Source organism: Aulonocara stuartgranti (genome assembly GCF_965226115.1).
Source record: "Aulonocara stuartgranti genome assembly, chromosome: 23".
NCBI lineage: Eukaryota > Metazoa > Chordata > Actinopteri > Cichliformes > Cichlidae > Aulonocara > Aulonocara stuartgranti.
Window position 1 is genome coordinate 52768948 of NC_138958.1, and position 27147 is coordinate 52796094.

The following is a 27147-nucleotide window of genomic DNA, read 5'->3' on the forward strand; positions in this document are numbered from 1 at the left end:
TGACTATCATTCATTCATTATATGCATCACAGAATAGATGACTTTTCAAGTGCTTTCAGGCAGGCCGTCCAAACCCATCTGCCATAATAGCTGCATAATGACAACTTTCTCACTCTATAATTCATTTGAACTTCAATTCAAATACTTTATTGTCCCAGAAAGGGAAGTTAGTTTAGCAGCAAGTGCAACAATAAGGGTAAAGAAAATAATAATAATAATAATAACAATAATACTAATAATAGTAATAAAAAGCCACAAGACAGTTATTTGCCATTAAGGAGACGGGTTGCAGTAGGGAAACCTGGAGTCTTTTGGTCTTCCTCAGAGGTACTCTAAAACGCCGGCCAGAGGGCAACAAGTCAAACTCACTGTGAAGTGGATGGTTAAAACAGTTATCAATAGAATGAGCCTTCCTCAGCACATGCTTGTTATAAATGTCCAACTTGCCAGCGCCCTGAAACTTTGCTGGCAGTTTTTACCAGAAGTCCCAACCGATTCTCATTTGTCATGGTCAAGTTACCGAACCAGACAGTGATACAAAAACACATCACAGATTCAATAAAACTTCTGTAAACAAAGACAACATCGCGGATGAGACATCAATGGATCTCATTTTCCTTAAAAAGAACAATCTTTGCTGAACTTTTTTAGTAGTGGCATCAGGATGAGGTTCAAAGCACATTTTATGGTCAAGCACCACACCTAAATATTTATAACTCTCAACAATCCCAATATTAGCAGTTTTAACAATAGTAGGTGATGAGCTACAAGAGGACTTTCTAAAATCTTATGTCTTTAGTTTTTGACACATTCAGTGAAAGGAAGGACTCATCACACCAAGCCACAAAGTCATCTCCAACCTGCCCATGGCCTGACTCTTCCCCCACAAAAAGACTGACGATTACTGTGTCATCAGAAAACTTGAGGATGTGTCTGTTCGTGAAAATACTGCGACACTCATTCGTGTACAGAATGAACAGAAGGGGTGAAAGACAGCAACCCGGGGGAGATCCAGTAGAAGAGGAGAGTACATCAGACAGTACACGGTTCACCTTCACGCATTGTGACCGATTAGTCAGAAAGTCTTCATCCTCCCCTGCTGGGATCTTTTAGAGAAAAATGTGTCACTTTAAATATGCAGTCATGAACACTCTGAAGTGTAGGTCCTTGACTTTAAGTCATCAATTTCCGACTACTTTATGCAAGTCCAGGTTTTTGTGAGCATATGTTCTGATTGCTCAGTTATTCTGAGGGATTCCCAGAACTGTCTGGGTGGAATGATGGCCAGTTTATACTGTTTATCCAGGAGCAGCAGTCATGTCTCTCCTATAGGTCTTTTGGCCTTTCCATTAGGAAACAGACAAGAGACACATCTTGGTCTGCCCTGGGGTCTCCTCTTGTTTATACGTTTCTGAAACACTGGCTCCTCTCGATGTGGAGTTACCCTTGGACAGTCATTTGCAAGGCGTGTCACGGGGTGGAAAGGGACAAGTTACCTGGGGTTTTTTATTGTGCATGTTTTGCTGTGTTTTACTTTTTGTAACATTTTAATATTGTACAGTGTTTTACTTTTATGGGTTTTATTGCATGTTTTTATTGTATTCATTGGTGACTTGTCCTGGAAAGACTCCGCCCCTCCCTGATTATGAACCTGACACACCTGGGAGGTCCCAGAGGCCAATAAGAGAGCCTGGCAGACCACGGAGAGAGAGGCTTGTGAGACAGAGGCATGGGAGACAAGGTGGCAAAAATGGTGGAGTGAACTGTGTCAGGTGGTGGCGGCCGCAAGCCCGGACGGGGGCCGGTGAAGGTTGCCATGCAGGACTTGGGAGGAGACGACGTCAGCGAGCAGAGAAGCGGAGGGAGCTGTTCAGCTGCTGGATAACTGGAGGCCAGATCACGGTGGGAATCAGTGGCCAGAGGGACAGCGCCCTACCTGCCACAGCAAGATGGGCTGGTGCCGATTGGCGTACTACAAGAAAGCGGCGGGCAGAGTTAAGAGCTCTGCCTATCCGGGGTAAGTCTCGCGACTTATCCCACTATAATCAACCATAGCCACTATAAAGAACAGTGACTGTCGCTGCCCCTCTCTTCCAGCACTCTGAAGCAGAAACGCTGACAGGACTGCGCCGCCACCGCCGCCGTTTTTCCTTGCCCGCTCTGATTGGCTGGATCTTAACTTGTAGTGACTTTTATACCGTGGCAGACAACACTGGACTTTTAATGTTTATGTTTTATTGATTTTTATTGTGAGTTTTCCCTGGCCAGTGTTGTTTTAATTGCCTTTGCATTTTTAACTGTTTTGTATAATAAATTATATTTTATGATTTTTAATTCAGTGCATTCCCTTGGCTGCTCCACTGCTCCGTCCGTTTTAGAGGAATATTGATGGCAAATAATTGATGGCACTATTCATGTATCAGCACCTTTGTCAACCTTTCTGTAGGGGCCTCAGCCAAGCTATTTGAAGATGTTTTATTAGAAGGATCATAGACAAGACCTCTGGCACTTTCTAGGTACTGACAACGAAGTGCACGTGTTTAATTGGGCCATTGGCAGAGAAACAGTTACAGGGGTTGAGTGTTTTTCAGAGTACGAAAGGGATGTAAAAAGGTTTACACAATGACCTCTAAGATGCTGATGGGTTTTTTCCCCCTGCAAGGTAAGACTATGTGACAATTGGAGGAGAAATCTCTAAATGGTGGTGTTGGTAGGTTTGCTGATTTGTGACTCCTCCCTTTCCACAGTCGAAGTCAGATCGATAAGACAATGTAATCCCCCTAGCCCCCATCCCTCTCTCTGCTCACCCCACCAGTTCCAGAGTCACAACCAAAACCACAGCAGCAAATCCCATTAAAGCAAGACTGTCTCTTCTGTTCCTCATGTTACAGAGGGGAATGACATTGTTTCATATGGATCATTGACATTTGTCTCAGTGGTTAAAAAGTGCTTTTAAATGGCAATCTAAGGAAGAAATGTCAATACAACTTATGAGACATTACTAGGATGCTGTAGAGGGTGTGGCTTGAATAGGACTGGTTGACAAGTGTGATAGCAGTACTGAAGTGTCATTGGGGGAGTATTGACATGAAAAGACATTAGGCTTGAGATTTTGTGACCGTGGGCGGTAAGTTATGGTGAAATTAAAACAGGCGACGAACAATACCCACCTGGTATTCAGACCATGAATAGTTGCCTCCATTCCTCCCGTGCCAGCTTCACTGTCAACAACTCATGATCAGCCACACTGTAATTTGGCTCTGTGTGTGAGAAACAATGGAAAAAGAAGGCACAGAGATGGTAAATGGACTGATTCTTATATAGCGCTTTTCTACTCTCCCGGAGCACTCAAAGTACTCTATACAACATGCCACATTCACCCAATCACACAAGCACTTATGCAGACACCAAACTGCGTAGTGTGTCTATTTACAAGAGTGTTTATTATGCAGCAGAAAATATTAGGGAATGTGATTCTGGTTAGAGCAGGTAATTGAGATGAATTTGTTTTCCTTACTTGCAGATCCGTGCTTTGAAAGCTCTGAGGAGGGGAGGTCCACGGTATTTCGAGAGTGCAGAGGGTTTCACTGACAGCAGCACTACAGCCAGAGTGTGGGCAGGCAGGCAAGGAGGAGAGAGAAAACGCAGCTCCAGGTGAGTCCAAACCGTGGGAAGCAGCAACCTCTGAACACAGGGAAAACACGGTTACATGAGGAAAACGGGTACGAAAGGTTTTCTGAAGAGCTGCCTAGTTACTGCCATGGAAAGCATAATGAACTGGCAAGGAGTATCAGGCTGCACCGGTTTAAGAAGCCCTCCCGCTGATTGCTCGCAGATGGAGCCCGGGTGAGGTGCTAGAACAGAAGACAAACTACCACAGGTGGAAAAAACCTCAGACACTCCCACGGACCATGAATCATATCTATCTAAAAGACTCCAGTTTGTTCATGTAAATGGAGAGTCCTCTTCACACACTGAGGTTAATTATGGAGAAACCTTTTGAATACAAGCACGCTGATCCACCCAGGTGTGCACACGGGTGTTCACAGATACAAACTACATCTTTCTTGGCTGCTACCTCAAAGCACATTGTGCGCTGTCGGCCCTGCGTGCTGCAAAAAACATTCAATATTTAGTATTTACTGTTATTTACTGTTAGCTAGATTAATGAGCGCCATGCTCAGCGAGCTAGAAGTTGAATAATTAACAGAAATGGCCTGATTTAGGGGACATAAAAACTGAGGGTTTGATCCGTGACGCTTGTAAATTCCACTCACTGTGAGGACAGAAGGCCAGTCTGGATGAACACTCCTGAGCAAGCACAGTCTCATAGGTCCAGGCCCGACATAATCAAGCAGGGACAAGGAAGAAAAGTAACCCTCCGTACAAACTGTCTGAGCACAGGTGACCAGAAATGCTCAGCGTCGCTTCCCAGCTTATTCTCGCTTCCAGAAAAGTCTAAGTTTCACCTGGATGCCTGCTTTTTTTCCTCTCCTCCTCCACGATTTGTGTGGGCCCAAAAAGGTAGCATTGGCGACATCTGACGACATCTGACGAAGATCCAGACACCAGCAGCAGAGGATGGAATATCCCATCGCAGGAGGATGAGGTATCCAGACCCACCATCGAGGATCGAATAGATAGCAGCGTCAGGTGATCATAGACTAAGGCAGCCAACACATCAGTGACAAAAAGGGAGAACAGGAAGGCTGAAAAGAACAGCACTAGAGCAGTGCGAGACAAACTGCAGCGGCAAAGTCAAACACAGGCGCCATCATACCGGAAGCACAAAAGTGGTCATAGTTACTCCAAGACAGTAATTGAATTGAATTGAATTGAATGAATGCTTTATTGGCCATGTGCAGGTTGCCCCACAGAGGAATAGGACCCCCCCCCCGACTTACACACACAACAAAGACATCACATGGGAATACAGTCGGAGATCGGCAGTGTTGCAGAGAATAACACTGAAAAAATTACACAACAATGGGAAAAGTACAAGAGGAAAAAAAGAGACCTCTTCACACGCTGGGCAACCTATGGGAGGACAGCATGAGAACAGGAAACAAAAAACCTCCTCTGCACAGAGAGCACATTAATGTCCACATCACAACATTAGAGCACATGACAAGCCACAGGGGATGGATAGGGGGGTGGGGGGTAATCCGAAGGAACACAGCAGTCGTCCTACACCATGCTACCATTTCAGCGCGGCGCGCAGACCCGCCGTCTTCCCCCGCAGGAACAAGCATCGAAGGCGTTTGGAAGGGAGGGGGATGAGTGAGTGCCTATCAGTGTGAGTGTATGTGTGTGCGTGTCCATAGTTCAGCTGAGACAGTGTCCTTCGCTCTATCAGGCTAAGTAAACAGTCCTCCAGCCGATCCAGGTGTCCTTCATGGGACGGGAAGAATAGTCATCACACAGTCGTTATCAGGGAGTTGTTTTGGTGGGCTCCAGCCTTGGGCCTAGCAGCTGGCGCCGTGGTGTCCAAATGTTGAATATTGTTGATTTCTCCTTTGTGAGCAGCTCGAATTTAGCACTCTGACACTGGTCCCTCGATCTCCCGTTGGAGAGCCGCGAGCCTCCCCATGATGGTATCAAACTTCTGTTCCATGGTGTTGTCAGTCTTTTGATTCTGAGACCCCACAGCTGCAGTGATCCGTTCCGCGATGTTTTCCAGCTGTCGCTCAAGGGTCTCATTTTGAGCAGGCCTCTCTCTGATGTTTCCCCTCATACGCTCAATGGTGTTGTTTTGAGCCTTCACAGCAGCTGTAAGCGTCTCCAAGGTGTTGACCATATTACGTTCGTTGTGAGAGGTCGCGCCTCGTCCCGTCGCTTCGAATCCAGCGGGCAGCCTTGTGGGGGTTTGAACAGCCGGTTCCGCTTTCTTATTTCTCTGATAAAGCAGGGCTAGGCCAACGCCGATCAGCATGAACCCTGTTATCATGGTTCCGAATAGGTAGATATCTTCAGCGTCCTCGATCGACAGTCCCGCCAGGCACATGGTCCTCCAGTTCTGCCACCCGTCCATCGTGTATCCGGCAGGGAAAGTCCCTCCAGGGCACTCGGGCTCTCCCGAGCCCAGACTTCTCGTTAAAGGGTGTCAATAGCATTCAGAGACCAGTTGATCAAATCCATAATTCTCTTTTAGGTTTTAGAGAACGACAGTGAGAGACTGTTCCAGGGAAAGTAAATGCACACAAGACAAGACAAGGACATAGAGGCTAAGCAGGGAAGATAAGGGTGAGGAGGAGAGGAGAAAAGTGCGACCGCCTTCGCTGAGAGCTCAAGAAAGAATGAAATTAAGAGAATTAAGAACAGTAACTTAAATTAAATAAGGAGGTATTATTCAGCACGGCCTTATCTTGGACAACATCTGCCCCTCTGACACCACCTTAAGAGATTCCAGCTGCATCCCCACAACATTATTGGCTTTGTGCATCAGTTTATTGAGTCTGTTGGCATCTGTGACCCTCAAACTGCTGCCCCAGCATACAGCAGCATAGAGGATGTCACTGGCCACAAACGACTCATAGAAAATCCTGAGCATTGTCTGACAGATGTTAAAGGACCTCACCCGCCTCAGAAAACAGAGACGATTCTGGCACTTCCAGAACGCAGTGGTGTTATTATCCCAGTCCAGTTTACCGTCAGTGTGTACTCTGAGGTATTTTGTGACGGAGGTTTGGTCACCCCTCCTCCGCTGCAGAGGAGGGGTGGTGCAGTGGGTTCTGAGGACAGTTCCAGGGAGCCTGATGGGGCAGCTGGGCCTAATCTCCTGATGAGGCCCTGTATGTTTAGAAGACTGCTGGGAACAGAGGAAGCAGGACTGAGCTGGAGTTGTCTCCACTGTAAGGTCGTCATTATTATTGTTGTTTCCATGAGGCCAAATAAAAAGACTGTGGTCCAAAAATGCTACCTGTGTGTGTGATGGGTCCTTGTCATATATTTACACCCAGGATGAGTCCCACCCACTGGCACAAATAACAAAAGCAACAGTCAAAAGAGAGGAGCGTAAGAAAATCAAACCAGAGAGACAGAAGCCAACCCTGCCAGCCAGGGAGGACTCTTAAAAATAAACTGTCCATAGTGAAGCAGAATTAGCAGCCCTACAGTACACGCAGCTCCTTTCGCAGTACACGCAGCTCCTTTCGATGTGGAGCAGCAGATGCTGCTCCACATCGAAAGGAGCCAGCTGAGGTGGTTCGGGCATCTGACAAGGATGCCCCCTGGGCGCCTCCTGGGTGAGGTGTTCCAGGCATGTCCCACCGGGAGGAGGCCCCGGGGCAGACCCAGGACACGCTGGAGAGATTATATCTCTTGGCTGGCCTGGGAACGCCTTGGTATTCCCCCGGATAAGCTGGAGGAGGTGGCTGGGGAGAGGGAGGTCTGGGCCTCTTTGCTTAGGCTGCTGCCCCCACGACCCGGCCCCGGACAAAGCGGATGAAAATGGATGGATGGATGGATGGACAGTACACGCAGACCTATGTAAAAATGTAATGCACAAAATAGGTCTGCATATTTCAAAACCATTTTGAGGGAAGTCATTTAGTTGAATATTCAAATGAAATGTCTTATCAAATCACTAGCTATGGTGACTAGATTCAGTTACTAGCTGCTCAACTTTTAGTCTGTTTTCATTTTATTTATAATTTATTTGATGCACATGGATCACTTAATCAAGTTTAAAATATAGCCTATATACAGTGCATATATTTCGTTGTAAAACATTAACCTACATGACAATTTTTCTTGCCGTGCTCTGTGTGTCGAGGACTGCTTGTCGTTCATAATGTAGCGTGTAATATCATTGATTTATAAACATCAAGAAAAGCTTCTTTTGCTGGAGGGTCATTGCAAAGTGTCAAGCAAATCCTCGATGGCAAACATGGTGAAGACTTATGTACACACCCGGATACTTTTATGGTGTGACAAGAAGAAGGATGACCCAGTGCATATCTGCTTCACTTTTAGTGGTTGATAGATGGAGCCATCCAAACGTGACTGTACCCTGCTTAATCGTCAGCAAAGACAGCCTGAACTTTATAAATCTTCTTGATTGACAGTGTTAACTTAGTGGAAGTGTTGAAAATGTCTGTCCCCTCCTACAGCTTGTGCTGCACAGCAGATGCTCATAGTGACCTTTCACTGGTGCTCAGCTGGGTGCAGAGGATTTAGGAGATTGGAATCTTCTTAACATTGTTAAGTTTATGCATCTCACTTATTAGGTCTCATGTCTTTTTGTTTCTGCATTTGAAATTAAAAATTTAGATGTTTAAAAATAAGCCAAACTATTTCTTTGATGTCTGCTGGGCCTTCGAAGTGAATTTTAGACTCATTGTTCAAAAGAAAATAAACCCTCAAACTCCAAAACATAGAATCAAACTTAATCCGGAAGCTCCTGGTAGTAATCTGGGACTGTAGATGTCAATACTGTTTTTGTGGAGTAACATTTTGGTTTTATTTATTTATTTGTAAATACATTTAATCAGTATCTACAGCTTATTTGCTAAAGGTCAAAAGTTTAACCAGGTCAAATGATGGTCAGCCCATATCCCATGGTTTAGAGGGCAAATGTCTATGATCTAAATCCACTTAAAGATGGGAACTACAACAAATGTAACACTTCCATAAATCTATTTGCATATCTACCTCTGTCTAAAGTGATAGCAAAACATATAATTACTGTGGATGCTAAAGATATCCATACTGACGTTCAATATTCTACAATAGACACGGAAAACGTTTGAGAATATTATGCCTGTGACCAATAAATTGTGATGCACATGTACAGTAATGTGCAAGTTTTAGGCAGGTGTGAAAAAATGCTGTAACTATGTATTAACAGACCTCTCTGCACTGAATCATATCTGTTATTAACCTCTGTCTCTCTTCCACAGCGTGTCTTTATCCTGTCTTCCTTCTCTCACCCCAACCAATCACAGCAGATGGCCCCGCCCCTCCCTGAGCCTGGTTCTGCCGGAGGTTTCTTCCTGTTAAAAGGGAGTTTTTCCTTCCCACTGTCGCCAAAGTGCTGCTCATAGGGGGTCATATGATTGTTGGGTTTTTCTCTGTATGTATTAATGTAGGATCTACTGTGCAATATAAAGCACCTTAACTGTTGTTGTGATTTGGCGCTGTATCAATTGAATTTCTTCAAAAACTGTGTGCAAGTGTACCTCAAAGAAGGCAAAGGGTGGTCACACCAAATATTGATGTGATTTAGATTTCTCTTTTGTTCATTCACTGCATTTTGTTGATTGATGAAAATAAATGATTAACATTTCCATTTTTCAAAGTTTACAACACTTTTTGTCACCTGCCTAAAACTTTTGCACAGTACTGTATGTCCATAAAGAGATCAGATGATGCCTTGAGACAGATATGAGCTCTGTGTCAAGGCACTCACTTCCACTGTGGGGCATCAGTGGGCTTCAGGTACTGAATTAAACATGCAAAGCAATGTCTCAGCTGGGATTTGAACCCAGAACTTTCTGGCTGTGAAGCATAAGTTCTAACTGCTTCATCACCATGTCGACCTCCTTCAGAGCTCATGTCTTTTTCATTATTTTTCTGTCTCTCTGTTCTCTGTCCCTTTTTGTGAATCTGCCACTTCCCTGGCCTACCATAATAGCAGTCTCTCATTTGCTGTTTTGCTTGCATTTGTTCTGCTAGTAATGTCAGATAAAGCTTTCTGAAGCATGGAAGCTTGTAATGAAAAACGGTTCAATACTAGAAGCAACAGAGTCCTCTTCAGTGACATCTGGTGGCCAAAATATGTAAAGCATCTTGAATCTACAAATTAAATGAACTGCTTCATTATGTTTGCCCACTCGAGAGAGCTAAGTTTCCAGCTTATGCTTAATATCCTGTGACAGTTCTGCAGGATATCAGGCTACCATTGTGGTGCTTTGAATATGTGAAAAAAACTTTGTTACGTCTATTTAATTAATACATTATTTTGATTAATAAACCTTCCTTATTTAAACATGCACCATGCAGATCTGGAAACAGAGAGGAAATGAGGAGAGTCCAGAAGGAGCTAAGGAGAGAGATAAGGAGGGGAAAGGACAGCTACAGGAGGAAGCTGGAGGAGCAGCTTCAGCAGAGCAACACCAGAGGTGTGTGGAGGGGACTGAACACCATCACTGGAAGAAGCACAGTGAGCAGAGGGGGTCCACAGTCTGGAGACCAGGTTTGGGCTAACAGATTGAACCAGTTTTTTAACAGGTCTGATTCAGAAGCCCTTCTCTCCCCCATCCACCAGAGCTCTTCACACCTCCTTCACACCTCTCTGCAACCCCCTATAGCACCGGGGACATCAAATGCACCTCACCTGCCCCCCTTTTCCTATTCCTTCAACGACTCTACTGCCTCCCCCCCCCACGCCAGTCATCAGGAGCTAACCACCCACACCCTACACTGCAGCCTCTCCATCACAACTGACCAGGTGCAAAGTCAGCTGAGGAAGATAAAAACCAGGAAGGCCACGGGTCCGGATGGAATCAGCTCCAGACTATTGAGGGACTGTGCAGATCAACTCTGTGAGGTTATCACATACATCTTTAACCTCAGTCTCAGCCTGGAGAGGGTCCCCATTCAGTGGAAGACCTCCTGCTTGGTGCCAGTCCCAAAGACAATGCACCCTAAGGAGCCAAACCACTTCAGACCCGTTGCACTGACTTCACACCCGATGAAGACCATGGAGAAGATCATACTTCACCACCTTCGCCCACTAGCCAGGAGAGATCTAGACCTACTGCAGTTTCAGCTGAACATCGGGGTGGATGACGCTGATGCTACAGGTGGTAGTTTGTAGCACGGGGGCCTCACAAAGAACAGTACAAGCCCCTTTCCTCTTCAACCTGCACACTGCAGACTTCAGTTATAACATGGACACTTGCCATCTCCAGAAGTTCTCAGACGACACCGCCATTGTGGGTCGGGTGTTGGAGGGAAACAAACTGGAATACAAGGGGGTCATCAATGACTTCGTCAGCTGGTGCGAACAGAACCATCTTCGCCTCAGTGCCAGCAAGATGAAGGAGCTGGTGATTAACTTCAGCAAGAAGCCACCCCCTATTACACCAGTGAACATCCAGGGTTTGGACATTGAAACGGTGGAGGAGTACAAATACCTGGGAGTTCACCTCAGTAACAAACTGGACTGGTCCACAAACACAAATGCACTTTACAAAAAGGGACAAAAAGTCGTCTCCACCTGCTACAGCGGCTGAGATCCTTTGAGGTGAAGAGGACACTCCTGAGGATGTTTTTTGACACTGTGGTGGCGTCTGCTATTTTCTATGCTGTGGTCTGCTGGAGTGGTGGAATGGCAGAGAGGGACAGAGGGAAACTCAACAAACTGGTCAGGAGGGCCAGCTGTGTCCTGGACTGTCCTCTGAAGTCCATCGAGCAGGTTGGGGAGGAGAGGATGTTGTCTAAGCTAACATCCCTCATAGACAACACCTCCCACCCCCTGCATGAGACTGTCTGAGCAGCTCGTTCAGCAGTAGACTTTTACACCCAAAGTGTAGGAAGGAGCGCTACTGCAGGTCATTATTACCAGCAGCTGTTGGACTCTATAACACAGTTTAACATAGTTATCTTACTCATCAGCTCGTTTGGTCACTGTACATTTCATACATATTTCTGTACATTGTTACCTGTATATACGAACTTCAGTTGCTTGTATAAAGGACCACTTGTGTCTTCCTTTTATGTTTTATATTCCCCTTGCTATAAGAGCCGTGTAGCACCCAATTTCTCATCCTTGGGATAATAAAGGTTTATTCTATTCTATTCTATTCTATTCTATTCTATTCTATCACTGTGTCCTGGTTTGTTGTTTACCCTTTGTTCCTCTGTGGAGAAAGCACTGGTAGTCAGCAGAGATGGTAAGTAAAGTGAGTACAAATACTTTGTTACTGTATGTGGCAAGATGAATATTAAATGTTCTGGCTGATCCTACTTTTAGTCAGGCGCATTAGGAGGCGCTAGTATAAATAGTGGCCGTCTGAGCATCCCCGAATCACGTACCTGTTGTCTCCTTTCGGTCACCTGACTTCCCCCGGTGTTGCAGGTAGGAGCTGCGTACATATCGTTGTTGCCTAAGCCTGAATTGGCAGTACTTGTGTTGATTGTGGTGTTTGTGTTACAGAGATCACCCGTGGATTACCTTCCTGAAGCCTCCATCGTGGCTGGTATGTGTTTATTCGGTGCAGTGCGTACATTGTTTCACTCGGTAGTGAACCAATGTTGTTTATATGTCATAGCTGCAGAAGCCTCCTATGAGCCACTCTGTTCATAAATCGAGTGACGCCGTTTAATTGGTACGTAACTCCGATTTGTCACAATCTGTCTTTTATGGTTTGGTTTTCTTATAGTAAAACACTCATTTTGCATTGCAGGAAGTGTGGGCCTTAGTGGGCAGCCAGTAGCTTTACAGCAGGGTTGCTATGGCTTTTCTATGCTCTGCTAACAGAAGTGCTGCTGCTTTGCCTTTCCCCATCTGCTTCCGTTTGCAAGGGGTCTTTTTCTCTGCTGTTACCAGCCTCTTAGCAATGAACGTCGGCATGGACTAGTGATGGGATTTCCGGCTCGTTTTAGAGAACCGGCTCTTCAGGTTGTTTTGTTGCTTTAATTAATTTATTATTAACAACAATATAAAATTATGCACAAAAGGAATTACTAATGTAAAAAACCCTGTGGTTTTATTTATATATGTTTATATATAAATATATATGGTGGCCCCTAGAGACAATGCACGTACAAACTCCAAAACACATTTCTAGCATTAACTGAACTTCCAAGCAGAGCTACTAGATCACTTAAATTAAACAATTGAAAGCATGTGTGTATTGTTTGTGTATTTATACACAAGCACTCATATATATTCAGATAATTAAAAAAAATGTTCATTTACATGTTACTACCACACACCAAATCCAGTCATTGGAAGCATGAAGGAAAGTATACTCATATGTGCACTGTAAAAAAAGTCAGTAAAATATACATCAAAACACCGTCAAATTCCAACGGTAATGGAGCGTAAAACCAAAAACTTCCTTTTACTGTATTAAATAGATTGAATAACCGTTAATTGTGAGACTGGATAAAACTTTGTTTTTTACTGTAATAAAATGTTGAAATTATAAATATTTTCTGTGAAAACAAATAAATATGCATACATTTTACAATTACATATTGTAATGTTGAAAATGTCTGAAAAACTTAGATTTTACGGTATTATTTGAGTAAAACTACATCTTTTGGGGTTGTGCACATTGGAATTCACAGTATAAAGCTGTAGATTTTTAAGCAAACAAAAACATTCATTTTTACAGAAGCAAGATGTTAAAAAATAGGGTCCACCGTAATAAAACAACCAGTACATACCATTAACAAAAAAAAACAAACAAAAAAAAGAAGCAAATATCAGCAGTGAAAGACAATAAAACTGATAGTATTTTTTTTATTTTAAAATTCAGATACTGATATACAGATTAAAAGTTAGGCCTGCAGTATATCATTGTTAACCTTCTGATAAAAAAATCAACAGCAAAAGAAGATGTTAAAAATAAAGTTCATGGTTGTGAATAAAATTGATTTCAATAATCTTTTTTAATTATTATTTTAAAACAACTATATGTTGTTGTGTTTCACGCCATATTATCAGACCACCTTAAGTGGGTCCACCTTAAATTTTGAGTTTGTGTGATCGCTGTTGATTGGTAGCTAAACTGCTGGTAAACTGTGTACAGACGTTTTACGTTCGAATTGCAGAGAAAAAAAAAATCTGGTAGCAACATTGTGCAGTATGAGCGAACCATTTCACCAAAAAAAGGGGAAGCAAGGCAAGACGTGGCTGCAGCGGTCTGCAGACGTGACTTCTGATCAAATTCGAACCTCCTCCTAAAGAAACAAAGAGCGACGTTACATTGCGGGATAACGTCACCTGAAAATGACCAATAGCGCGGCGCGCTGCTGAGCTGTGTGCCAACCGCTCTTTTTTTCATGCAGGAGACTCAAGTTGGCTTCACTAACGGACACAGTTTTGAACTCGCAATTTAGCGCCATTTATTGCTGCTTGGACCACAGCATCTTCGGAATTTGTAGACATCCTGGCAGCTTACAATTAGTTCGAGGTGAGGTGAGTACATGCAACTTCAAGTTATCTCTGTTATAAAAATCCACCAGCCCAGCGTTTATAGATAATTTTAGCAGTTCGTTTTTTATGAGTGAGGTTGTGAATTTAGTTAGCATTTGTGAGTTGAGTTAGCATTACTGTCGCGAGGGAAGCATTGCTCTGGATTAGTTTCTGTATTTGGCGTGCTTAATTCGCTAGGGAGGAATTACCAAAGTACATGGAGTTATGTTAACGTGTAATTTCTGTGGTAAGGTAGTTCAGTCATCAAGGGGCTACGTGCTTCATTGTAAACTGCATCGGAATGAGCCACGTAGTTTCTTTCGGTGTATTGAAGCAGGCTGCAAGCAGACATACACCAGGTATGGCGCGTTTAAGGCTCATTTTTACCGAAGACACTGCCCCCACCCATGTCACTGGTGTGGCGGTGGTTTCTTCGTTTACATGTGCAATGGCGATGTGTGAACGTCAGTGTCAGAACTCTAAAGAGTTAATAGCTCATCTGAAGAGCCATATTGTGGAAGGACACGTGGTCACTTGTCCAGTAAGAGGATGCACAAATACCTTTAGAGTTAAATCATCTTTTACTGCTCACATGTCACGTAAACACAGAGAGTTTTCAGACAGCAGCATTGGTGATTTATATAGACAGTCTGCATGTCAATCATCATCTGTTCCAACCACATCAGATGACTTTGTACCCTTGATTTCCGAGCCTGCTGCACAGTCTATTACAGATGAAGATAATATGGAAATGCCCCCTGAATTCTGTGATCTTTTTCTGAGAAACGTTTCACTATTCTACTTAAAATTGCAGGGTCAGTTTCTACTGCCTGCTTCAACCATACAGAACATTGTGGAGGAAATGCAGAACATACATGAGTTGGGACAGACATACAGTTTGGGTAAACTTGCATCACTGTTAAAAGATGACACATCATTATCAGAGGAGGACATCAACAAAGTCTGCGAGTCTGTCAAAAGCTATGATCTTTTTTCTGCATGTCATACCGGGCCATTGAGGACAGTGCACTCCAGAGCTCAGATCTTTAAAAAAGCCTTCAACTATGTGGAACCAAAGAAAATATTTTTAGGGAGAGATGAAAACAGAAAAGATAGGTTTGCCTATTATGTGCCTTTAAGAGAGACTTTGAGATGTCTGCTAGAGTCTGATCTGTGGCAGAAATCAGAAGAGCCCTCTACTGAGCCTCCTGCTGATGTTCTGTGTGACTTAAGTGATAGTAAGCTGTTTAAATCAAATGATTTTTTTGGTCAAAACCCATCATGTCTCAAGCTAGTACTCTACCAGGATGCCTTTGAAGTCGCTAACCCTTTAGGCTCTGCAAGGACAAAACACAAGGTATTAGCTATATATGCATCAGTGGCAAAATTGCCACTTCATGTACGCTCAGACACAGATCACATGTCTCTTGTCTTACTGTGCAGGGAGAAAGATTTTAAAGAGTTTGGTCATGCTAATGTGTTCTCTGAATTACTGGCAGACTTGAAAGAATTGGAGGACAGTGGGATTGTTGCATCAGATGAAACTAGAGTCAAAGGAACTTTGTTTTGCATTGCTGGTGATAATCTGGGTTCTCACTGTATTGGTGGCTTCACTGAAAACTTTAGTTCTTCAAAGTACTTCTGCAGGTACTGCCTGATAACGAAATCTGAATTTCAGGGTGCTGACCCAAATCTGTGTGGACCAGAACGTACCAAAGAGAACTACAACTCTGCTGTTGATCGCCTCCAGATTGACAATACACCAGACGTCGAAGGAGTGAAGTTCAGGTCAGTGTTCAATTCACTGAAATACTTCAACGTTTGTATGCCAGGCTTGCCACCATGTCTAGGTCATGATATCTTTGAGGGAGTTTTGGCTTATGATGTGGCACTGTATCTGAAATACTTCATAAAGAAAAAAGCATGGTTCACTTACTCCACTCTGAACCGACGCATCAAACAGTTTAGTTACCATGCCTCTGATGCTTCTACAAAGCCATCTGAGGTCAGTCCTCAAGCAGCTAAACTCTCAGGACAGGCTATACAGAACTGGAACTTCCTCCGATTGCTGCCTCTCATAGTTGGTGACACAGTGACAGACCCCACAGATGATGTGTGGAACTTAACTCTGCAGCTGAAAGATATTGTAGACATGGTGTGTGCTCAGAAAATTTCAGTGGCTCAGGTAGCATATCTTGATATTCTTATTCAAGAATATTTAGAGTCAAGAAAAGCTCTGTTCCCAGAATGCAACCTGAGACCAAAACACCATTTTCTACGCCATTACCCAGCACTGATTCTGAAATTTGGCCCACTGATAAGATTATGGACAATGCGCTTTGAAAGTAAGCACAGTTATTTCAAGAGGTGTGCCAGAAATCTGAAAAATTTCAAAAACCTCTGCCATACACTCTCTGAAAGACATCAGATGTTTCAAGCCTATCTTGCAGCAGGGTCATTGTGTCAGTCTGTCTTGAAGGTCAAAGATGGTTCTCCATTTTACTCAGTGCTGTACAGTAAAGCCATTCAAGAAGCAGTTCAAATGTTTGACTTTACTGAAACCAATACAAAGGTCACAGTAGAAATGATGTACAAGGGAACACAGTACAAGAAAGGACACTTCCTTGTCACAGGGGGCTCTGACTCTGTTGAGTTTGGTGAAGTAGTTCTCATTTTGATTAAGAATGACAGTGTTTATTTTCTGGTGTCGGTGCATGTGACAGAATACCATTCTCAGTATCATCTGCACTCAGTGAGAAAGGAAAAAGAAAAGATGCAGTGTGTGAACATCATTGACTTAATTGATTTCTATCCATTAACATCTTACATGAAGTATGGGTACCAAATGGTTCCATTGAAACACAGTGTGCTGTCACAATAATGGTGCTGTTAGTTTGGTATTTACGTAACACTGTATAAAAGTGTAGTATCAAGCAAGATCAGCTTCATGTTTTAAGACCAAAGGTACCAACTTGGTGTAAATTGACCTTTATTCACATTCTTTTATCAGACATCTCGGAAATGGGGGACAGCATAAGGAGTTCCATTACTAAGGTGCTGCCGGACCTGTCTGCCTCAATCCTTGAAATTGTAGTGGAGGCACTACAATCATTAGGAGTGGAGACATCTGAGGACTTGCAGTTCATCAGTGAGACTGATCTGAACTCTGTCCTGAGACCAGTTCAGGCAAGAAAACTGCTGGCTGCCTGGAAACAAACCAGTAAGTATTATGATTTCATTGCACAATAGCCATGAAGGGCTTTCTGTTTTTTCTATTATGCTTTGGCCAAGGTCCAAAAAGTACAATTAATCTATTGTTTGTGATATTGTTTTACAGCACCAAATATGGAAATTTCAAGCCAGGCCAGCATATCGTCTCCATCTTCTTGCTCCTCATTTTCTGCCTCCCCCTCACCCAGTCCAATATATTCTCTAGACTGGGTAGATAACTTTAGAATTCCAAGTGAAGATTTTCCAGAAGACTTGATCCAGTGTCTTCAGAGAGAGAAAAGACCAAAGCCTCGATTGCGGAGGGAGATGATCCGCATCATTGTGAAGGAGATGATGAAAGCCTGTGCCTCTCCAAGTAGAAGAGCCTCGACTGAAATTGCAAAAAAACTGGTTGCGTTGTATCCCAAGTCACTGCAGGATGTCATAGAGGGGGATGTGGTAGGACAGGGGTACCACTCTTTGGTAAAACAGATTCAGGCACGAATTGAAAATGTGAAGAGGTCTACTTCACCAGTGTTACAGAAGCGCAAACAGGGAGGATCAGATGACACCGATGAAGTGACACCTGAAAAGCGAGCATCTGTTCAAGACACATATGGCTGCATAAAGTGGGACATGAAGTTTTTGCCAGTCAGTGAGACACTGGAAACCCAGCAGGAGAAGAAGGAACGTATGAAGATTCTCAGTGAACAGACAAGCTTCAGTCATGAAGAAGTAAAAACTCTAATGAAATGCACCTACTACTCTCAGCGCAAAGCAATAAACAGCGGAGCAGACATGCAAACCCTCAAAGAAGAGTGGCCTTTTTTGTTTCAGGCGATTGGAATGACAGTCCATTTTGAAGAACTTACTGGGGTACCGCTGAAAGAGACTTTCCTCACCAGTCTGGAAAAGAAGGGAAAACGGGTTCTGGACTTTCTGAAAACCACTTGTGCAGACAAGAGCAAGCGTGTCTTGGAGGCTGTCATAAAGCTTCGAATGCAGAGGGGACAGCTGAAGGGCTGCTCAGAAGACGTGAAAGATATGATGCTCCTCCTCCTCTCCTATTTCGATGAAAAAGAGGAGACCCTTTTCCACTATGTTGATGAAACATGTCTGGCAAAAGAAGTCCAAGTGGAAAGCCTGCCTGTGACACCATGTGTCATTGTTTGTGGTGAGTTGAAAATTAGTACAGTGTGCACAGAACCTAAGCTAATGCAAGGATACGCTATATTAAATGTCTGCACTTTCACTATTTTAAGACACATTTGAATGGTAAAGGGGGTTTTACAGTTAATTCTTTTACACTTGTATTTCATTCCAAGGATCCTCCTGCTTTGCATCGAGACTGTTCATGCTCAGCATTGACCACAAAGTTGTAAATGACCAAATAACTGACTTCATCTCTGCAATCTGTCTGATGATTGGTAGCTACTACTGCCTGAACATCCACTATCCCCTGGAACTTGGCTCCACACTTGAATTTCTTCAGAGGTAATTCTTTTACTTTTCCCTTGCCTTTCCCCTTTTCTTTTTTTTTTTCTTCATTGTATAGTGTTTTATTATGGATTATTGTGTTTATCAAGGTGTTTCTTCAACATTAACCCAGAGAAGGGAACAAAAGTTGAAAAAACTAAGAAGAAGACACTGCATGTGAACCCAAGAGTACTCACCCTCATCGCCGATCTCTCTGATCACGAGTGGCGAGAGACCGTTTAGAGACATTTTGAACAGATCGGTACAGTCAGCTTAACTGTACCTTGACTGGGAACTACTGTGTTGTTTATGTTTTCAGTTATCCCAGCTGATATTGAGTATTGTGCTCTTACCTGATTTCTGTTATCACAGGCATGCTTTTCAGAGGTTTTGATCATATATCTTTAAACAATCCCTCTAACTAGGGATTGTTACTGAGAACTCTACTTTTGAGGTTTCAGAGATGTTCTATATTCTATACAACAGAGTTTAAACTATTTGAATTTTGTATTGCCCTAATTAGCAAACAAGTTAAGTGTTGCACTGAACTGTTAACATTGAAATTTAAACAGCACTGTCTGTTACACACATTACTTGACTTTAACTGTTATTATAGCATTTTGTAGCTGTACGTTTCTGCAAAAGTGATGTCACAAGCTTATGTGCTTGTTCAAATTCATGTTTTCCTGACAATGGTTAATATACATTTGTTAGTTGACTTTAAGTGTAGAGCTTAAGCAGTTTTGGCTTTTTTCTTTTCATAATGCCAGGACAAGCTTTAGATGCTTGTTTTGCCTTTATTTGTTTAAAGCAATATATTTGACTAGCAGCAAGTGTGTGGAGGTCAAAATATGTTCAAGACAATAAAAATGTCAGTGGAGGACATCTGAAATTTTGTTGCAGTGGTTTTCTGATGCATGTGTTTTAAGGTTTAAGGGTGGTGGCACAGCTAAGACCCAAGAGTCTCTTTCAAGGTTAGTAAAGTAAACAGATTCAACAAGATATTTTACACATTTCTTTGTTGTCTGTCTCTAAATCTAATTTTGTCTTTATTATGATTAAAAAGGTTTGTTTTGTTCCTACCCTTTTCAGACAATGAATTTGAGCAGAAACCATAAGGATACTCAAAGGACCTGTGACTCTCAGGAAATGGTGAGATTTCAGGTCATAATCTTTTTTCTCCATTAAATTCATTTTCCTTTTTCCCTTTACAATGTTGCTGTTTTGTTTTTGTAAACAGCATCAAATGAGAGGGACAGATGGAACAGTTTCAAGACAATGGCAGGAAAAACATGCTGAAGATTGAAACAAACCTTGGCTGGAAATATTTGGTATGTGTTTTACCGTAAATCAAATTGTTGAAAAACATTCAGCTACACTGCAACACAGGGAAACTTGATTTGCACTTATTTTGTTACTTTAATTTCTTGTCTCATTATTTTTGTCAGTTATTATTGTTTATGGTGTATGCCCTTCTTGTTTTCTTTCTGAATGCAGAAGGTATCTAGCCAGTCCACAATGAAAGCTTCGTTGCACCCCATGAGTCTTCTGGCAGAAATGATGGCGCCTGTATTCTTTGGTTTCCCTAAACATCACACCCTGCCTGTTTATACGAGGCTCTTCAATTAAGTCTGCACCCAAAGATTCAATGAGAGGTAAGCAGTGGTATTATTCAAGTTTTGCTAAAGAAAGATGGACAGGAGACACTAATTTTAATCAGCCGAGCTCAGGTTCATGTCCAGGTGAGCAGTTTCATACGCTATAAAATGTAGATTGAATGATAGGTCTCATCACCATGCATTCAGCCATTAACTTCAAGTTCTATGATAAATACATTTTCCAACAAATTATGATTGTGATTAGGGCTGCGTTGTCTGTGTATCACTTTTACAAAAGTAGATTTAAAGTATAACTATTGCCAAAACGCAAACTGGGCTGTTTTTTTTTTTTTTTTTTTTTTTTTTTTCCCTGTATCAATTTTGATGCGCTCAAATTTATGCCCCGGCCCCCTAGTATTCCCATTCACTGGCTATTGACCACAAAACAAAATCACGGTCAATCTCAAAAACGGCTCGTTTGTCGTAATTATGCTTTTAGATATGTTTGTCTCGTTTACAGTTAAAAAAAAAAAAACCAGCCCATGTTGCATTTTGACAATAGCTATCCTTTAAGAACTGTATATTTTACACTTAAGAAATCATTTATCATTAGATCTGTTTTTGGCAGCACGTTTTGTTCATTTCTGTGCATTTTGCTCAAGCACTGATCAAACTTTGTCCATTTTTTTGCTGCAGAGGGGATCCTGCCAGTCCAAAGTGAACTCCTGATGGACATTGAAGTACTCCTGCAGAGCTTGTATTTTCGACACCATGCGCATTAGAAAGTCCACTGAGTCCTTTCCTTCACCAAGGCAGGACCCAGTGACTCATTACTGTTGATAGGTCAGGGGCAGGTAATATTTTGTTTCATGTTTATTCATTCCTCCATGGATTACCAGCCATATATATGGACACATGCTGTATTCTCAAGATCTATGCTGTTTTGTAGGAATAGAGAAAATGATATGTTTAGTCTGTTTTCAAATGGTATGTCAAATTTTCTCATTGTTTCAGTAATATTCTCTACCTTGGTTGTATATGAGCATCTTTAGATTTTTCTATATTTAGCAGTTGCAAATGTAAAATGTACAGTAAACCATTTATGTTCCTCATATTGTACTGTATTTTTAGCGGTAAAATACCGGCAGCTGTGGTTGCCAGGAATTTACCGTAAAATGTATCTGGTCAAAATAAAATGCTGTAATTTGTTATACGATTTCACTGTGTTTTTTACTGTCAAAGGTTTTAATAAGATTTAACATATTTCTGTTATTTTTACAGTTATTTACAATAGTAGGGTCTATCCTATTACTGTTAAATTAACAACAAATTACTGTAAATATTATTATATAACTTTTTTTTTTTTTTTACTGCAAATATCCGTAAAAAGCTATGGAAAGTTGCATTTTTTACATTAAATTGCTGTATAATTGACAAATATATTTGTTTTTTTTCTATCATGATTTTGGTAAAATAATACGTTGTCTACCTTAGAAATTAGGGTTACAAAACCAGTATACCGTATTGTCTTTTACAGATTCCACATTTTTTACACGGTATATTCCTGGCAACCACAGCTGCCGGTATTTTACCGTAAATTTGACATCTTTTTTTTTTACAGTGTGGCTGAATATTCATATGCGATAGTTGTTGATAAATCATGTTGAAGTACAACTTACAAAATGTAATTAAGTGATTTTTTTAAAGCTTGAATATTGATTCAAATCATAGAAATAAGGTCACAGAGAGAGAGGGTCATGTGGTGTGGCTGGACATCAGGTGATTAGATGTCATCTGTCAAATATCATTGGGTAAGATCTTAACCCCAAGTTGCTCTCCAATGTACCCATCTGAGTAAGAATGTGTGTGAATGTTAGATAAAAAAGTACCTAAGAAGAAGGTAGTAGAAAGTACTTGTGTGAATGGGTAAATGGGGAATGATGTATAAAGCACTGAGTGCTCAGGGAGAGTAGATAAGTGCTATTTAAAATCATTCAGTTTACCATTTACTGCTGTATTCCTGGGGCGTTAAATTTCCAGGGGATGCTGCTTTCCTGTTGGACAACATCTACATGGAACAGATAAGTATGTCATGGTCAAGCCGCCACTATTCTCTCAACCTCTCCTCTCAAAACAACCTATAGCTTAGAGTTTAATTCTTAATTTCATTCTGTGATTATTTATTAGCGGCTTTTTCTTTCCTTCTACTAAACTGCTTTAATAAAATATTCTGCATTCAAAAAGTCTAAATTGTGGATATTCTTGACTTGACTGGAGGGCTACCCTAGCAAGCACACCTTCAGAGGGAGCAGGACCAACATCCGGAGGACTGAGCAGCAGTTAGAGCTGGGTGAGTCCCCTCCACTGCTCCATCTCAGCTCTGTTTGCCTGAAGGGTAATACTCACAGGATCAGGGATTAGGAGAAACAGAGTTTCCAGTGTTTCAGGCCTGTATTGTACATTCTTTGAATTGTTCTTAAAGGAGCTATTTTCTACTTTATTTGAGTACATTTCAGAATCTGTACTTTTCACTTCTAATGAACTAAAAGTGTTGCTTCAGTACTTGAATTTTTACTGGAAAAAAAAAAAAATATATATATATACACTGACTTGACTCCCTGCATTCGCCTCGTAAAGTGTATTTGGGTACATAAAGTTTTTGCCACTCATTATTGTTTGAGCCCTACCTGCTTTGGTAGTCTTGACAGTTTGTTGCCCTTTTGGAGGAGATGAGAGACTAAATGAGACTGAACACAGCTTTCAGGTGTCACAGCCTGAGAAAGTGCTAAAGAGTGTGAGACCTGAGGGCAGAAACTTGCAGGTTTTGTGAGAAGAGAGGCAGAATAGAGGGCAGATCGTGCATTTGCTGTTGTGCCTTAGATAATGAACCTAGTTTAAATGAGCAGACTAGAGTTCTTTCACCGAAAGGTGGGGGGGGGGATTTTGATAAAATATTCGTGTTTTTACGATGTCTACTTCACATTTTCATTGCCCAGTTGTAACATGTACTCACAGAGCGTAAGTTTGATAACATCATGGAGAAGCTCGCGGCTCTCCAACAGGAGATTCAGAGACCAGTGTCGGACTGTTAGAACAGCTTTGAAATTCATATGAGTTGTTCGCACTAAAGTAAAAACCACCATCACTTCATGGAGATACCCCTTCGGCGCCAGCTGTACTCTCATCCCTCCTCCCCCTCCAAACGCCTTCGACGCTTATTCCCTTCCGATGCTGACGGTGGATCAAGGAGACCAGCGCACAGGCTGCAGGCCCGGATGTGCTGTCTACACTGGCTGTCTCTCACCCTTTACCCACCCCTGCTGCTTGTCATGTGTTTCTTTGGTGTATTAAGAGTTTTTTTCATGTGCTATGTGCAGAGGTGTTTTTTCTGTTCTCAGACTGATCTCCCTGTTGGAGCTCAGTCTGGGGGGAGTTATTTTTTTTCTCCTTATCTTTCCTCATGTGGTACATTTTCCATTGTTATACCTCTCTGACCTGTCTTCCCCATGTGATGTTTGTGTAATGTATGTATGATCAGAGGGTAAGATGGGACCGCCATTGCGTGCAATAGGTCGGCAGCCTTAGCATGAAATTTCCCACTCGTGGGACTAATAAAGGTATCTTGTCTTATCTTACTCTTATCAGCTAGCTTAACCCTCTTTAATCAGTGTTGGGCTTTAACAGTCTCTGGTTGTTGTTTTTGGCTGTCTCCAAAGTTTGGCTCGCAGCTTTTAAAGTATCGATGAGAGTCACCTCCATCTCTGCTTGGGGCATCCTCATCTTTACTTTTCTCATGTGTTTCCCCATATGGAAAAGATATATATAAATCTTATAAAGTTTGTATCTGTCTTGTGTGAAACTTGTATGAAAAGCATACAAGAGTGAAAACAGATATAAGATCCCTTGAAAAATTATATAATGAAACTTGTATGTTTTGGATACTTACTAAAACAATATATGAAAGCAATGAGAAAGTGGCCACTTTCATGAGTAAATCATGTAAGCCTGATATGACTTTGATTTCTCCAGTGCCTTCAACACCATTCTTCCCTCGGTTCTAAAGGACAAGCTGGTGAACTCTGGAGTGGACCATCACCTCACTACCTGGATCCTGGACTACCTCACCGACCGACCACAGTATGTGAGGACTCAGGGCTGTGTGTCAGACAGGGTCGTCTGCAGTACGGGGGCCCCACAGGGAACGGTTCTGGCTCCGTTCCTCTTCACCATCTACACTGCAGACTTCTCCCACAATTCCACCCAGTGCTTCCTGCAGAAGTTCTCTGATGACTCTGCAATAGTCGGCCTCATCGCTGATGGGGACGACAAGGAGTACAGAGGTCTGACCCAAGACTTTGTGGACTGGTGCCAGCTGAACTACCTCCAGATCAACGCCAGTAAAACCAAGGAACTGGTGGTAGACTTCCGCAGGCACAAGCATTCTCCACTGCAACCACTGAACATCCAGGGTATGGACATTGAGGCTGTGGACAGCTACAGGTACCTTGGTGTTCATCTGAACAATAGACAGGACTGGACTCATAACTCAGACGCCCTCTACAGGAAAGGGCAGAGCAGGCTGTACCTGCTGCGGAGACTCAGGTCGTTTGGGGTGGAGGGCCCACTCCTGAAGACCTTCTATGACTCTGTTGTGGCTTCTGCTATCTTTTATGGTGTGGTCTGCTGGGGCGGCAGCATCTCTGCTGGGGACAGGAAGAGACTGAACAGGGTGATCCGAAGGGCCAGCTCTGTTCTAGGATGCCCTCTGGACCCAGTGGAGGTGGTGAGTGACAGGAGAACGGCGGCTAAGCTGTCATCCCTGTTGGACAACATCTCCCACCCCATGCAGCAGACTGTGACAGCACTGAGCAGCTCCTTCAGTGGGAGACTGCGGCACCCACGGTGTGGGACGGAGAGATTTCGCAGGTCTTTCCTCCCCACTGCTGTCAGACTCCATAATAAAGACTTTAACTGATCAAGCACACACATCCATACATATGCAATAATACTAAGTGCAATAATCCTTTCTGTCATCGTTGTATTTTTACTCAGTTGTATATAGTATTTGTATTTGTATTCTATTTTTATCTTATTGTATATTTATTTTATTTTATTCTACTGTATATAGTATTTTATTCTATTCTGTACAGTTGTGTACTGTATTTATTCTTATTGTATTCTAATTTTTGCCTCATAACTTTTGCACTGTCCACTTCCTGCTGTGACAAAACAAATTTCCCACGTGTGGGACTAATAAAGGTTATCTTATCTTATCTTATCTTATCTTATGATTCACTATATAAAGTAGGCCATATCTTATGCAAGTCTTTTATAAGTTTTTTCTATTTCTTTTCCATATGGGTCAGTCAATTAACATTTGAGTGGTTCATCTACAAGGTGGGTTTGGCCATTTTCTTATCCTAACTATAGGCTCCCAGTACGCCCTCATCCACAGGTATGAACTTGTCACTCTACTGAACTACAGAGGATGGCAGAGGATCTGTTGCTGAGGTCTGTGGCCAGTTAGAGCTTGTTTTGATGACTTTCCAGGGTTCAGACCTATACAGCAAAATGAACTTCACATTAGATGTGAATGTCCTGATCTTGGTTTTAACAGAGATGGCTGCAGCTCTCTGGAAGGCCTCCTGGGATTTCTTCATTTGGGCTTTGGTGTCTTCCCCATACCTCCTGACATTTACAGGATATGTAAATTCATTATCGTCATTGTCTGCCTCTTCTTAAACCTGTACTGGCTCCTTTATTTTGTTGATGTGCAGGAGTTACGTCTTCTCCTGGCTGATCTTCGGCCCCATGTACAGTGATTTCTTTCTCAACCTTACTCCTACATGTCTTTCCTTTCCCTTTCAGTGTCCACTGGATGTCTTTTCCGGAGCTGGCACAAGCCTCACCAAGAAAAGAGGTGACCACTGGCACCCTTGTCAGGAACTTGCTTCCCATGTCATGAATTCCCTTTCAAGAGAACCCATTGTAGACCCTCTATTTTTAGTGCTATCCCGTAGTGCAACAGTGTTACCTTCGATGTCACATGTTCTGATACTCCTGATACATAAGGGGTCACTAAAAGTTTTCAAAATTAAATACAGATCTCTGTGTTGGATTATGAACACATGAAATATTCCCCATTACTCACAGTCTAAGAAGGTTAGCCTGTCATTTTTCATATCCTCCCTGGTGAAATTGATGTGATGGTCCACCGAGTTAATGTGATCAGAGAATTGTGGTTTGATTTTCACCCAGGTGTCATTCACATACCTGAACCAATGACTTGGCAGCGTTCCAGGGTAGGATAACAAAGCCCTCTTTTCCATTTCTTCCATTTACAAGTTGGCATGTACTGAACCTTATATGTGAAATATGTAGAATGAAGAACAAAATCAAATTTAACCTGGATGATGTGGACATCATCTCCATTGTGATCACTAAAAATTTTGGCGTAAACTACTGGGTACTTCATGTAAGGAATTATTAATTTTATAGGTTATCTTTGTAGTTTTACCTACTTTTATTCCCTACCTCTTAAACCATAATGACTTTCAACTACTTGTGTTACTACATACCCAGGTTTTCTCATTTTGTTTCTTTTATTAAAGTGTGTGTGTGTGTCAAAGTCAAAATTGGAGACTTCTATCAGCTCACACACCAGTCAATTGGGGACACCTCTCCCTTTGGGGACCAAAACCACCGTCCCCAATT

At 42.3% G+C, this 27147-nt stretch overlaps 1 protein-coding gene and 1 long non-coding RNA gene across 9 annotated transcripts in view; one reads left to right on the plus strand and one right to left on the minus strand.

The window, feature by feature from the left end:
* Positions 1-27147, minus strand: part of LOC309700095 — a 436175-nt gene that overhangs the window by 304738 nt on the left and 104290 nt on the right. The window lies entirely within an intron of this gene.
* LOC309700086 (uncharacterized protein) lies at positions 13471-21628 on the plus strand. Of its 8 annotated transcripts, none has more exons than XM_082523471.1 (10): positions 13471-14152; positions 15828-15937; positions 17160-17369; positions 17487-18533; positions 18685-18853; positions 18946-19809; positions 19928-19987; positions 20076-20166; positions 20333-20490; positions 21130-21628. In XM_082523471.1, exons 3-6 carry the CDS (start codon positions 17171-17173, stop codon positions 19076-19078), a joined length of 1548 nt encoding a protein of 515 aa, XP_082379597.1. In that variant the 5' UTR covers positions 13471-14152; positions 15828-15937; positions 17160-17170; the 3' UTR covers positions 19079-19809; positions 19928-19987; positions 20076-20166; positions 20333-20490; positions 21130-21628. The 8 variants fall into 8 exon arrangements, with proteins under 8 accessions (XP_082379597.1, XP_082379602.1, XP_082379601.1 ...); XM_082523476.1 differs by having other exon boundaries at positions 19739-19809; XM_082523475.1 differs by having other exon boundaries at positions 19765-19809.